This window comes from Arachis hypogaea, chromosome 15 (assembly GCF_003086295.3).
Source record: "Arachis hypogaea cultivar Tifrunner chromosome 15, arahy.Tifrunner.gnm2.J5K5, whole genome shotgun sequence".
Lineage (NCBI taxonomy): Eukaryota > Viridiplantae > Streptophyta > Magnoliopsida > Fabales > Fabaceae > Arachis > Arachis hypogaea.
Window position 1 is genome coordinate 7599756 of NC_092050.1, and position 16073 is coordinate 7615828.

General features: G+C 35.6%; 1 protein-coding gene across 1 annotated transcript; it reads left to right on the plus strand.

The window, feature by feature from the left end:
* The first annotated feature begins 542 nt into the window (after positions 1 to 542).
* On the plus strand, positions 543 to 4648 carry LOC112748463 (cytochrome P450 81E8). The gene is made up of 2 exons (XM_025796696.3): positions 543 to 2037; positions 3849 to 4648. Exons 1-2 carry the CDS (start codon positions 1132 to 1134, stop codon positions 4491 to 4493), a joined length of 1551 nt encoding a protein of 516 aa, XP_025652481.1. The 5' UTR covers positions 543 to 1131; the 3' UTR covers positions 4494 to 4648.
* Positions 4649 to 16073: the final 11425 nt, after the last annotated feature.

Here is a 16073-nt window from a genome sequence, read left to right on the forward strand (position 1 = left end):
GAACCTGTCTTTTCTGAGGTTATATCTTTGCTTATATAGACGATTTTGTATACTGATCTTTTGAATTTGTTCGTGATTCTAGGTAGGGGTACTGGTACTGTTTTCTTTAGTAATGGCTTGTTGATAATCTTTGACTGATAGTATTTCGGAACCAATTTTATTGTTATTACTCCTATATTATTCGGTTTGTTATTATTTGAATTGTTAGCCGAGGTATAAGGGACGTATCACTATTAAAATTGTCTTGATTCGTTGATTTTTTCTACTAGAATGTCACTAAGTCGTCCGCAACTAGGATTTGAAGTATGCCGAGTTGAGTTGAGCTAGACCAAACTCAAGCTCGACTCACAAAAATTGAGCTTGGCTCATGACTCGGCTCGTTAACAATGGAGTTTATTTCTTAAGCTCAAACTTGGTTCACCAAAAGTTCACGAGCGGACTCAAATAATATGAACATAGTCTATAATTCTATATCAATAAATTATAACTTATGTATTTTAAAAAATATTTAAAAAAAATATCAATTTTATATATTGTTTATCTATCAATAAATTATTATTTTTAAATTATTAAGATCGTTAATATATACATATATATATAAAATCGAGTCCGTTCACGAGCTAATGAGTTGAGCTTATCCAAGCTCAAGTTCAGTTCATTTAATTTATGAGTTCAATTCCAAGCTCAAGCTTGACTCACCAGCTCACGAGTTTAGCTTATCTAACTATTAATGAGTCGAGTTCGAACTGGCTCATGAGCTGACTTGACTCACTTCCAGCCCTATCCGCAACTGATATTTTTTATGACAACTAAAGTAGTATTAAAAAAATTAAAATATATTAAAATTAATTAATCTTAATTAAAATTATTTTACATATCTATTTACATTTTTATTATTTTTCTTATAAATTTTAGAAAATTTGAATATAAAAAAATCTAAAATAATGGAAAATTATTTTTTTTTTTGACACGAACCTGTTTTTTAACCAGTTACTTAAAGTTGACTTCACTCCTAGTCTTAATTAGTGCTGGCAGATCCTATTGAATATACACGGTGCCTTCAGCAGTGTTGTCTCTTTCAACATCCATTTTCCTTGTGGCTTGTCGAATCCACCTCTATTATATTCTATCATGTCAATCCACCTCTATTATTTCTTCCTTGTCATCATCTCTGTTATCTCTCTTGTGGCTCTCAACCTTTTCTTCTTCCGGTCAAGAAAATCCAAAAACCTTCCTCCAGCTCCACCTTATCTTCCCATAGTCGGAAACCTCCACCAACTCAAACAACCATTACACCGATGCTTGAATGAGCTGTCACAAAAGTATGGCAAAGTCTTTTCCCTCTGGTTCGGCTCCCGCCTTGTGGTTGTCGTTTCATCACAAACGGCAGCGCAAGAATGCTTCTCCAAAAACGACATCGTCCTCGCAAACCGCCCTTACTTTCTCGTTGGAAAGTACATCGCCTACAACTACACAACCCTGGTGTCTTCTCCCTACGGCGACCACTGGCGCAACCTCCGTCGCATCGTGGCCACGGAGGTTCTCTCGACGCATCGAATCGACTCGTTCTTGGAGATCCGAAGAGACGAGATCATGAGGCTTGTGCAAAAGCTGGCTCTGAAAGCTTCCACCAACGACGATGACTTTGCCAGAGTGGAGCTAAGTTCCATGTTCTCGGAAATGGCGTACAACACTATCATGAGGATGGTTTCTGGAAAAAGATACTACGGTGATGATTGTGACGTCACTGATGTTGAAGAAGCAAAGCTATTCAGGGAGATTATCAAGGAGTTGATGGTTTTGGCAGCAGCAGATAACCCCGGAGATTTCATAGCTCTGCTTCGTTGGTTTCGTCTTGATGATTTAGAGAAAAGGTTAAAGAGGATTAGTAAGAGAATTGATTCTTTCTTACAAGGTCTCATTGATGAGCATCGCAGTGGCATGAGGAACACTAACACCATGATTGATCATCTTTTAACTCTGCAACACTCCCACCCTCAATATTATACGGATCAAATTATCAAAGGACTTATTCTGGTAATTAATTGCTTCCTCTATCTTTCTTCTATTATTCATTGCTTAAAGTGCTTCGTACATATAAAATGTCTTTATCCAACCATTTATTAGATGGAAAAGTATAAGTAGAGAATCAAAATATTAAACAATGTAAACAATGAATATATCAAATATTTATTTTATTAGATGTGCGGATAATTATTTTAATATTAATATTTAGATGAATAATTTAAAAATATAATATATTTTAATTTAATTGATAATTATTCATGTTATTAAAAAAATTATTAATTACCTAACATTATTATTAGTTACCTAACATTACCCAAATTTGTCCATTGAGAAATCATCATCATCTTTCGTCAATAACATTTAGGGAATTATCATTATGCCTAAATGATGGTGGCTAATTTATTAAAAATAAATTACAGGATAAAATTTTAAAAATATTTTAAAATTTTATTTTGTTTCAATTTCGTTTTAATTTTTTTTTAATTTGTATCAAATATATTTATAATAATTAATTTTTTAAAAGTTAAGAACCAAATTAGCAATAATTTTATAAAAATAATATTTAATACAAATAAACTGGTATTCTGCATTATTGTTAGATTAAAAATGTTATTCGTATACTAAAATTAGCTACTAAAATTAATTATTAATATATTTGTGTATAAATATGTGTATAATTTGATTTATTTTTAATGTGTATTTATATTCTAATATGTATTTTATACTAATGACTAATTTTAGTTACTGATTTTAGTGTATACGTAATGGGTAATGCTAGGAAGAAAAAAAAAAACAGCCAGAACTTGCCATTCATTAATTGTCGCAACAATTAATGAATGCTAAATAAGGTAAGTTATGGCTGTTTTTGGCTAATTTTCTTTGGTTACCAGACATTTCCGATACGTAATATACTCGTTGTTAGATTGATCATAAATTTAAAAAAAAAAATTAATTATCAATATATTTAATACAAATTAAAAATTTTTAAAATAAAATTAAATAAAATAAAATTTAAAAAATTTTTAGCAGGACGAATAAAGTTTATTTTACTTTTAAAATATAAAAATAAATAATTTTTTAATATTTAATATTTATTTTGAAAAACAATTTTGCAAATTCGGCGTTAAATTAAAAGGGGCCAACGAGTTTGCCTATCACTTATTACGTGGTCCCATATAATTTGAGTATGGTATGGAGGCTCCACATATTGACAATGATTTATTTTTGTTTGTTTATGGTGTCTATTATTAAGGGTTTAGTTAATATATATTTTTTAAGTTAAAATTATTATCAATAATTTTTACAAAATTTATTTTAATAAATATATGCAGATACTTTAAAATTTAAATTTAGTATTTATTTTGTAATTTTTTTAATTAATAGCTTTAATATGTTTTAAAAAGTATGTATTAGCTAAATTTTATTATGCGAAATGTTAGAGGGTTTTAGTGTAAAAAATGAGCAGTTAATTAATGTTGATTAAAAGTAAGATAAAAATATTAATTATCTAAATTTTTTTACTAGTAAATATCGGAAAAAAATTATAACAATAGAAATGTTTAATTTAATATTAGTTTATTTTATACTACTACTTTAATTTTGCGGTTCATTGTGTTCCTATCACATCTTCACAACTAACATGCCAACGAGTTATAACTCAAATGGCATACTTAATTAAGAGGTTGCGAGTTCAAGTCTCCTATCTTTACTAAAAAAAACATGGACCGTAAATATATATTTAAATCTTCACATAATAAATTAAACATATATGTCTGTTCCTAACAAAACATAATTGGTCGTTCTATAATTTGGACTTGTAGGTTATGGTATCCGCTGGAACAGATACATCAGCTGTTACTTTAGAATGGGCAATGTCTAATTTATTAAACCATCCAGAAATAATAGAAAAGGCAAGAAAAGAAATAGAGACACAAATTGGAGAAGATCGCATTGTTGACGAATCTGACATTACAAACACAAGACTCCCTTACCTTCAAAACATTGTCAATGAGACATTTCGATTGCATCCTGCAGCACCATTATTGCTACCACATTACTCTTCTGAAGATAGCACCCTAGAAGGATATAAGGTACCACAAAACACAATAGTATTAGTGAATGCTTGGGCTATTCATAGAGATCCCAAAGTGTGGAGTGACGACTCTACACAATTTAAGCCTGAGAGGTTTGAAAAAGAAGGTGAAGCAAATAATCTACTTACATTTGGAATGGGAAGAAGAGCTTGTCCAGGAATAAATTTGGCACAACGTACTGTCACATTGACTTTAGGCTTATTGATTCAATGTTTTCAGTGGAAACGAATAACATCTCAAAAAATTGATATGACCGAAGATAAAGGACTTACCATGCCAAAGAAAATTCCCTTAGAAACTATGTGTAGGTTGCGTGAGCAATTTGCAACTAGGATTTTTTATTCGAAAACATTAACGCGAGATCCTAGTTAAAGTTATTATATGAAGTTCTACACTTCTACTACATCTATAATGTAAAATGAAGGGACAAATATGTATGTCTTTTAATTTGTACTCGATGTTTGCATTTAGTTTTAATGTATTTTTTATCTTTTATTTGGTTTTTAATAATTCAAAAAATTTAGATATATTTCAATTTTATTTTTAAACCAATTTTGACTATATGCTTGAAATATATTTCAATTTTCTCTTTTATATTATCGAAAGTGAAAGGTATCAGAGAACCAGATAAAAAACAGAACAAAGTAGAAGAAGATGCTAGAGTGTTTTGTGAGAGTCATAGAGAATTCCAGAATTTGAGAGAGAGTTCTTGAAATTGGGGTTACAGAAGTGATTTCTAAACTGAGTTGTGATCTGCTATTTATGCATAGTGAGGGCTGTAACAAACTGATGCCAGCTCACCATATTGCTAACCACATTCCTAACTGATTGACAACTCAGATAACAGAATTAGTGCCAAGCCACTAACTACTAACTGCCTATAGGCTACTCCTAACATCCTCCCTTAACATGAGGGGTGTTGCTTCCCTGGTATAGCCTCACTGAAATCCTCCCTTGAACTTATGGGAGGTCTTGGTGTGTCTGTGGCAACTCGAAGCTTTGGCCTGAGACTGTGGAAAGCTGCCTGCGACAGTGGCTTAGTCAGTATATCCGCAAGTTGATCTTGTGAGGGTATGTGAACTACATGAGCTAGTTGCTGCACTACTCTGTTCCGTACAAAGTGTAGATCTATCTCAAAATGTTTTGATCGGCTATGGAGATTGGGATTTCGGGTCATAAGTACTGTGCTTTGGTTGTCACAGAATATTGTGGGTGCTGGGCCAGGTGGTAAGCGCATCTCTAGTAGTAGCTTTTGCAACCAAATTGTGTCTGTCATAACATCAGCTAACGCTCAAAATTTAGCCTCCGTGCTGAACCTTGAGACTGTTCGCTGCTTCCTACTCGACCAGGTAACTAAATTCGTGCCAAGAAAAACACAGTATCCTGATATGGACTTGCGATCATCAGTGTCTGTGGCCCAGTCAGAATCACTGAAAGCCATGATTCTTAGGGTGTCGCTCTTGTGGATCTGCAACCCTAGATCAATTGTCCCGGCTAGGTAGCGAAGAATCCGCTTAACTGCTTTCCAGTGCAAATCTGATGGAGCATGCATGTATTGGGACACCTTGCTAACAGAATAAGCAATCTCAAGTCTGGTAATGGTAGCATACTGAAGACCCCCTACCACAGATCTGTATAATGAGGGATTTTCGAAGGGTGATCCTATGCTTGCTATGAGCTTGGGACTGCTGAGCATAGGAGTTGGCACTGGTTTGGCATCTGGCATGTTGGCTCTTCCTAGAAGCTCTTTGATGTATTTGGACTATTTGAGAAGAAGGGAATCCGGCGAGTCCCTGACCACTTCGACCCCGAGAAAGAAGCTCATTTCTCCTAGATCTTTGAGGGTGAATACCGCATGCAACTGTTGAATTAAGCTTTCAATTTCAGTGGCGCTGGTGTCCGTCATGAGAATGTCATCTACATAGGCCAGGAGATAAGTGGTGGACATCGAGCAGGAACGCACAAAGAGACATGGATCCGAGGTTGTACTGGTGAACCCAAAGCTGAATAAGGTGCTGCTGAGCTTGAGGTACCAGGCTCGTGGGGCTTGTTTCAGCCCATAGAGCGCCTTCTCTAGTTTACATACCACACCAGACCCGTGCTCATAGCCTTCTGGCTGCACCATATAGACCGTCTCATGTAAGTCCCCATTAAGGAACGCATTGTTAAAGTCAAACTGCCGGACCTTCCAGCCCTTTGTCATTGCAACTGCGAGAACTGTCCTTACAGTAGCAGGTTTAGCTACTGGGCTGAACACCTGATCATAGTCTAATCCTTCTCTCTGATGAAAACCCTTTGCAACCAACATTGCCTTGTACTTTTGCACCTTTCCATCAGCCTGCCGTTTGACCCGAAACACCCATTTGCACCCAATTGTTTTTATGTCAGTAGTCTCAGGGACCAATCGCTAGGTATTGTTCTTCATCAACGCGCCAAATTCCTCATCCATGGCAGCCTTCCAGTGTGGTGAGGATAGTTCTTGAGCAACCGTGGCAGGTTCAGTCTCTGTGAGGTCCAGTAAAGAACTTTGGAGTTGAAGATGATACACTTTTGGCTTGAAGATACCTGCACGTGACCTAGTGATCATGGGATGTGTCCGAGTGGGTGCTGACTGATCATTTGTCTCAGTTAACCCTGCATCAAAACAAGAGGGAAACATAGCAGTAGAAGAGCAAATATCTATATTATTAGATAACGGACAAGAATCAACATTAGTAGTATTGGTTGTGTGCTCTAAGGGGTGAGAGTTGGAAGGGGGAGTTGGTGAGGGTGCACTAGCTGCTGGGTTGGAACAGGGTGAGTGTGAAGGAAGAGGAATGGTGCTAGGTTGAGGCTGTTGCGCTGTGAGCTGAAGGGCAGGGGCTGTTGGGTGTGGAGCAGGTCTAAAGAACTGGGTTGATGTGGTGTGGGGCTGATGTGGTACAGCACAGGTAGGGCTTTGGTCATTGGTAAAATTTGAAAATAGGACAGGGAAGGGGAATTCAGTCTCGTCAAATATCATATGTCTGGAGATCAGGATTTTACCAGCTTGGGTTAGGCACTTGTATCCTTTGTGGAAGGGTGAGTAGCCAAGGAATAGGCACTTTGAGGTCTTAAAGGCAAACTTGTGGGGCTGATAGTGTCTTAGCTGGGGATAGCAGGAGCAGCCAAAGGTCTTAAGAGCTGTATAGTCAGGTAGTTGCTTGTTTATAAGCTCATACGGTGATTTTTGGTGAGTAACAGGTGAGGGCAGTCGGTTTATGACGTGAGTGGCTGTAAGAAAGGCTTCATCCCAAAATTTTAGCGGCATTGAGGCCTGGGATAGGAGAGTGAGACCCATTTCTGTTATATGTCTATGCTTTCGTTCAGCGCTCCCATTTTGCTCATGAGTGTAGGGACAGCTCATTCTATGTGCAATCCCATGTTGCATTAGTGTCTTTGTGAAGGCATGAGAGGTGTACTCCTTTCCATTATCTGTCTGTAGTGTTTTGATTTTACAACCTGTTTTATTTTCAAAGAGCAATTTATATTGCAAAAAGGCTTGACGTGCTTGAGCCTTGTTATGCAAAAGATAAATGCATGAGTACTTTGTTGCTGCATCAATGAAAACAATGTAATATCTGTATCCTGAACTGCTGATCATGGGGGCTGGTCCCCAAATATCTGAGAATACTAGTTCTAGAGGCTGAGAGTAAGTTGTTGTTGAATCAGAAAAAGGTAAATTGTGGTGTTTTCCATGATAGCATGCACAACAGAGATTTTTTATGATTGAAAGAGGACCATTTTTATTGAATTCATTACTAGCAATATTACACAATTTCATTACTTTGTGTACAATGTGTGTGGCTGGATGTCCTAGCTTTCTATGCCAAACATCAAATACAGACACTGGTTTTACTCTAGAAGTACCCTCAACTGGTCTTAAGTTGCTTGCAGGCTTTTCAGTCATAATATTCACAGTAGTTGGACGGACTTCAGTGGTGTGAGCAGCATGAGACTTATCAGCAGAAACAGCATCAGTTTTCATGAATTTTTCCATTCCTGATTCTGACTCTGAGGTAGAGTTGTGTATGGTGTTGTAGTTAGTAGATGCTAAATGGTTGAGTGTATGTGCAGTAGGCTTATTGATGTGGTTCGTGGTACTAGATTTTGGTGTAGGATTATTTTGCGTGGCTTTGGCCATGACTCCAATATCATCAAATTGATATAACCCTTGACTAAGAGAGCCTTTGAGAAGTGTCTCCCTGGTCTCCTGGGATTTCACAAAGCAGTCAAATGGCCAGAATTTAAAGAAGACTTGGTTGTCAAAGGCAAATTTAGCTACACTAATGAGATTTTTGGAGATTGAAGGAACATGAAGGAGATTGAGCAGTTTAAAGTAGGAATGAGGATTTGAGGCTGAAATTAGAGAAGTTTTGCCAATACTAAAAATGTTCATACCTTGGCCATTACCTGTGAATACTTGATTTGTGCCCTCATACTCTGAGCCTGTGATCAGATTGTTCCCATCGAAGGTCAGGTGGTGAGAAGCCCCCGTATCTAGGTACCAGGCCTTGTCTGTTAATGGAGTGGAAGGTGGTGCTGCAGCTAGTAGTGCCGTAGCCTGCGGCGGTGGCTGGGGCTGATGAAATGCAGTTGAAGGAGGTGCCGGATGTGTGACTGTGGCTGCAGCATTTGGATTTGGATAGTTTTTATTGAAGCGGTGATAGCACTCCCGCACCGTGTGACCAGGCCGTCCATAGAGCTGACACACCACTCTGTTATGTTGAAAACCATATCTGCCACCTCTATAGGACCCTCTACCTCTGAATCTTCCTCTGGATTAAAAGGGTTGACCTCTACCTTGATTGTAGCTGTTGGTGTAAGATTGTGAATTGTTGTATTGGCTGTTGTACGACATTGGTGACTGATCTTTATGCTGATAGTGTTGAGATCTTACTTGTGAGTGACTTTCTCCTCCTTGAGTTAGGTTGACCTGGATAGTGCCAAGTTCTATTTTCTTGAACCTCTCGACTAGTTCTTCCTGGCTTAGGAGTTGAGCTTCAACTTCGCTTTCAGTGACACTTTCAGCTTTGGCTGAGATCATCATGATAAACGTGCTATAGTCTTCGTTGAGTCCCTGAGTAATTGCATCCACAAATTCTTCACTGAAAAGTGGTGATCCTAGGGTAGAGAGAGCGTTTGTGATTTTCTTGAGCCTAGACATGTATTCGGTTGCAGATCCTTGTAGTTTCACAGTTTTGATTTGTGCCTTTAGTTGTTTCACCTTCGACTTCAACCTTTTTGCAAAATACTCCTCTAGGTTATTCCAGATTTCATACGCATACTCACAGTTTGTTACCTGACTTGAAAAGGCTGGATCAATCGATGCAAAGAACCACGAAATCAGAAATTGATCGTCTTGCTCCCATTCCAGAAATTTTTGCGTTTCATTATCTGCAATTCTGTCTTCTTCAGAGGCGTATCGGCATGGAATTTTCTTCTGGTTCAGGTGATCCTTGAGACCGTTGGATTTGATGAACGCAAGGGCTTGGCGCTTCCATGGAATGAAATTATTCTCATCTAGCTTCAAGGCTACAGTGTTGATAGATGTGCGAACTGCGTTGTTTGTTGTTGTTGCGGAGGCTGCTGCGGAAGTGACGGTGACACTGGTGTCGTCCATGGATCAGAACCGGATGCTCTGATACCATGAAAGGTATCAGAGAACCAGATGAAAAACAGAACGAAGTAGAAGAAGATGTTAGAGTGTTGTGAAAGTCATAGAGAATTCCAGAATTTGAGAGAGAGTTCTTGAAATTGGGATTACAAAAGTGATTTCTAAACTGAGCTGTGATATGCTATTTATGCATAGTGAGACTGTAACAAACTGATGCCAGCTCATCATATTGCTAACTACATTCTTAACTGATTGATAACTCAGATAACAGAATTGGTGCCAAGCCACTAACTACTAACTACTTATAGGCTACTCCTAACAAAAAGCACACATGAAAATGATGCAATAGTTATCAGGAAAACAAGTCATACTATTTTTAGTAATTTACTATTAAAGCAACATTATATATCCTCACTTTAAAAAAAGTAACAACAAATTAAAGTATTTTTTATTTATAATTTTATTTAGTAAAAATGTTCCGTGACCAAGTTTTTGTTAGCCTAATAAATTATTAAATCAACTTGATTAGATTTAGCTAATATAAAAAAAATGTTCAGCTAACATTAATGTTTCTTTTTAGTATATATAGGGTTCTTTAATTTGAAAATAAAACTGACATGATCACACACAAAAATATTAAATAAAAGTTACGATTTTTCATCTTTTCATAAAAGATATAAAAAGATATAAAGTAAGATAATTTATATTTAAACAAAATAATGATAATACATGTATATAAAAAATTAATTATTAATTAATTATTATATATAAAATATATGTATTTAGTATTGAATACAAAATTATTATATTATTGTAAATTTAGGACGGATCCACTCATGTGGATGTGGGGGCAAGTGCACCCACTATAATTTGGAATTTTATTGAATAGTATATAATAATAATATTTATTTACCCCTATTAAATATTAAATTTGACCCCACAATAATTTTTTATTCAACTTTTAACACTTGATAGCCAATTTGAAAACTTCATATTAGATGTCCATTATAATTATCAAATTTCAAATTTAAATAAGATTGGTGTTCTTTCTTAGAGATCGACTCGAAAGAATATTATCTATCCATTTGTGTTTGTTCTTTTTGTTATGAAACCACTCATCCCAAAAGCTTAAGCTGATGGGAGAAGGTAACATTAATGGTTATATGTCTAACAGAGCTCTATGTCCGAAAGGTCAAGAGTTCGATTCTTGGTGAACCCCAAAAGTGGCATAAGGCAAATAAAAGAGAAAAGAAGGCCTATGCAAAATCAAACAAACCCAAAAAGAGGCTCTTGTTTGAGGGGGAATGTTAGATATAACCATTAATGTTACCTTCTCCCATCAGCTTAAGCTTTTGGGATGAGTGGTTTCATAACACTTTTAAAATTAGCTTTAGTTTTTTTCATAATAACTACACTAATTGAATGAACTTTTTTAACTATGAATATCATCAAGAGCTAATTTGTATGAAAGTTGAGTTTTAAATGATTGTTTAACAACATATACAAAAAAAAGACATTTTAATTATATTATCAAGGTTTCAAAATATGAAATATAAAAAATTAAAATTAAAATTATATGTTATTATTTAAATTACTATTTTAGTATTTTAATTTATAATTAGATATTTTGAAACCTAATCATATTTTACAATAACAAAATATAATTATAACAACAATTATGTTACGTAGACATAAAATAATCACTTGTAAAAAATAAATCTTAAAATATAAATTTTGAAATACAAAATACATATTAAAAATAAGTTAAATGATATATGTATTTATACACAAATTTATAATAGATAATTTGATAGCTAATTTTTTATGTAAACATAATATTTTTATTATAAAAATTATTATAATATTATATATATTTTACTTTCACTATCAAAATTTTCTGGATCCGTTACTAATTGTAATAATTTATATTATTTGTGTATGGATAAGTTTTAGCGTCAAAGAGCTCTTTTGAATTTTTTATTCTAAAAAAATCTTTTAAAAAACTCATTTAAGTGAATTCCTATAATAAAATGAATCTTTGTGAACATCATATAATAAGATATTTATTCATGAAAGGTAAGAAAGTTGCAAAATACTTATAATATAAGTTCCCAGAAAAATCTAATCGCCGCCCTGTCCAAATTCAAGTCAATGACAATGAAGATATCTTAACCCTTTGACCTCTCTTTTAGCCTTTTGGTTCTTTGTTACCATTTTTGCTTTTGCTTCTCAAAGTTGGAATAATATTGTTCGTGACCGCTCGATAACCTATGGATTTTATTTGAAAGCTTGCTTGTAAGTTGTAACTGCGAAGGTGGAATAAGAACTAAGAAAATAATACGTATATTAAAATGAATATTTGCAATGGAATACATTCTGCGAAGTTTTAGGTAGGCTACCGTTTTTATATTAGACGATATAGATACAACACAATGCTCCGACAAAAAAATAAATAAATAAATAAATAAATGTAGTAATAGAAATTATTATATTAATGTTCTGAAGCGTTACTTGATATACTCGGATGGATTTGGGGTTTAGACTTGAAGTTCAAGAAGAAAGTCTAGCCGCTAACAGTTTTATTAAAATTTTGTCAATAATTAATTATACAAAAAAAAGTGAACAATTTTATATTATTAGATATAATATTATACCACTAAAAATATTAATGATAATTAATTAACAGTTACAAATTACAAAATCTTTTGACCTTCTAACACTCCTCGAAGTTCAAATACCTTTTTGTAAGGTTTCAATTTGAATGTCATTGGTCCGGTGGTTTGTTCGACATTTTCGTCGGACGTTTCGATGCCTAAGTTAGTAAATATTTAAGTAGATTTTTAATAAAATTAGCTTAGTAAAAAATATCTGTATGATGGGATATTTATAAATTAAGAAAGTACGATTTAGTTCTTTTTTGTAGATGACTCAGTTATTTCTCTTATAGTGTGCGCAACTATAAAGCACAGACACTTCGTTGAGTTGCCGTGACAGCGTGTCAGACACATTTTGGATACGACACTCATTGACACTCGTCCGACACGCGTGACTGTCGTGTCTAACCGTGTCTTAATAAAAAATAAATTCTTTTCCGAACACATTTGGACACATCTAAATACCTAGGAGTGGCAGGAGTACCTGAACCCGCAGGTACCCGGGTGCGGGGCAGGTTTTCGTCGAGGCAGGGCGGGGTCGGGACTGGGGTGAACCCGCCCCGGAGTATATATTATATATTATAATATAAAATAAAATATATAAAAATTATTAAATATAAAAATATATAAAGGACTTTTGTGTGGGTTGTTGCCTAGGGTTTCAATGCTAATCTTCTTCTGCAGTGAGTGAAAGTAGTGACTAGTGTAAGGCTGAGAGCAACGAGCTTCTTCTTCTCCAACGGCTACTCGCCGGCCACCGTCACCTCCGTCCGAAAGCAGAGCTTCGCCGCCATCCTCTGTCTGGGAGAAGTGCTTCGCAGCCGTCCTCCGTTCGAGAGCAGATCCCGTCGCCGTCGTTGTGACTCCGTCGCCATCCCTGCGTCTTTTATTTAATCATTTACTTTGGAACTCTGTAATTTTGTAACTATAACTGCAATTTATGTTAGGAAGAGTAATATACAGCTAATTAGAGGTACTCATAATCTGTAATTTTGAAATTCTGTTATTTATATATTTGCTTATCTTTTATTTTATTATTTATTCTAAAACTTTGTGACTCTGCTACTTTAAAATTCTGTTATCTATATATTTGCTTATCTTTTATTTTATCATCATTTACTCTGGAATTCTATAATTCTGTAATTGTAACTAGAACTTATGTTAAAAAGAATAATATGCAAGTTAATTAGGGGTACTCATAATCTATTAATATGTATAATTCATATTTACTATTCCAACTGCTTAATTAAATTATATTATTTATAAATTTTAATATTATATGCGAATAAAGAAACTGATTTCTAATATTTCTGTAATATGATTTTAAAAGAATGGGAAAAAAACTAAAGGGTATTTACAAATTTGATTAATTAATATTATTAATATTAATAAACGGTTACTAATTGTTTAGTACCATTTGGTTGAAAGGACACAATCTTATTGTATCTATTGGCAATAGAAAAGACACAACCATTTGTATACGTAATTAATCATAATTGCTACATGCAATATGTATAAATAAGTCCTTATCCACTATTTCAGAGATACAAATACTAAGTGTACAATAATAACCATTGGAACAATTTTGAAAATTGAAGATGAGCGGTGGAGTGAGCGGGGAAGAGATTTTGAGGGTGAAACACGGTGAGGCAGCCGGTAATATCGGCGGAAGAGATAAGGGGGAGAGCGGGGGAGGGATTGCATCAGGGGAAAAGGAGGATCATATTTCGGGAGGGGTTTCTAAGCCTTTGAAGGTTTCTTTCAGGGACAAAGTTGTGGGTTCCAAGATTGCTAAAGCTTTTTCACTTGTTGAAACTTTATCGGGAGATAACATTGCGGTAGTTTCTGGGAAGCAAGGAGATCTCTTGCCACCGAGTGTCACGTTTACCCAAGAAGCTAAGAATTGCTTGGCAGAACCTTATAAGGATGCTATAGTGATTAAGGTGCTAGGTAAACATTATAGCTACACTGCATTGTCTCATAAACTCCGAACGGTATGGAGGATTAAGGGAGGTTTTGATTTATTGGACGTGGGATTTGACTACTTTCTTGTGAAGTTTGATGTAGCTGAGGAGCGAGAAAAGGTTCTCTTAGGAGGTCCGTGGATGATCGAGGGAAATTATGTGGCTGTGAAGCCTTGGGATCAAGAGTTTAGATCAAGTGAAAACTGTTTTGGAGCAACTTTAGTGTGGATTAGAATTTCCGGATTACCAATTTGGTGCTACCAAGAAGATGCAATGCTCCGTGTTGCGGCTGCAGTTGGCATTCCCGTTAAGGTTGATTTGGCAACAAAATTAGCTGAAAGAGGACGATATGCTCGAGCCTGTGTTCAGATAGATTTAGGATTGTCAGTGACTAAGAAGATTCTTGTTGAAGGTGTTGAATATGAGGTTGAATATGAAAGTCTTCACCTTATTTGTGGCTCCTGTCTCAAGTTTGGTCATGATATGAAGGTGTGCAAGACTGACAGCAATGCAGGAGGAGGAACTAATACCAAGGTGATCAGCGATGTAGCAAAGCAGCCAGAAAGCTCAAATTCAAAAAATCCAGTACATGTAGAAAAGGCAAGTTTTCATTTTGGCAAGAATCTTGGAGATGAGACTGTAAATGTTACTGTCCCGGATTTGGTGGAGAGTGATTTGCATGCTGTTCATGTAGACCATGCACAACATGAGGATTTGGAAGGTTGGACTCAAGTGATTAGGAAAGGAAAGTATAAAATGGGTCAAAAGCCTTCTCTTAGCACCCATTGGGTCCAACCAAAAGTAAAGAAGACTCCTAACAAGGCTACCAATACTTGGACAAAGCCTAATCACCAACGTACAACACATGCAACTGGATCCAAAGTAAAATTAAGCAGGGGCATCAATATTGGAAAACCGGTTAGTGTGGCTTCTTCGGGGACCCGACACAATGTTCATCATCAGCAGCAAGGTGAGACAACAAATGGCACTGTGCGAAAGCGTCCTCGCCCAAACTCTTTGCAGAATTCACTAGTAGATAAGGATGGAGCATCGACGGCGGGTATGGTACAAGTTTCGACGGAGAAAATTGGGCTGCAACTTGAGAGTTCATTAAAGGCAGGATCGTCGAAGACAGGGACATCATGTTGAGTCTCAGGTTTGTTATTGGAGCTCTCTTTTTGCTGTTTTTATGGATAGTTTCAATATCATAGCCTGGAATGTGAGGGGTGCGTCTAACAAGATGGCCCGTGTGCATTGCAAAAATTTGGTGAGAATATATAAACCATCTTTCTTCTTTCTCTTTGAGACTCATACCATGTTTAATAATTTGAAGAATTTTTGGGATAAGTTGGGTTTTCATTGTGTTGGTATTGAGGAAGCAGTAGGACACAGGGGTGGCATTTGGTTTCTATCTTCTATTGCTAATGCTTCTTGTGTGGTTATTGATCAAATTGACCAATGTATCACAGTAAAAGTGAGTGTGGGTAACTTAGTTTGGCTTTGTAGTGCAGTATATGGGAGTCCTCAATTCGAAAAAAGATGTATGCTTTGGGATCATTTGCGTTCTATTAATTCAGGCCATAATAGACCATGGATGGCCGTTGGTGATTTTAATGAGATTGTGGCACCAGATGAGAGTACAGGTGCTTATTTTTCTTCTCACAGAGCTAGTCTATTAACTACTACTCTAGATGACTGT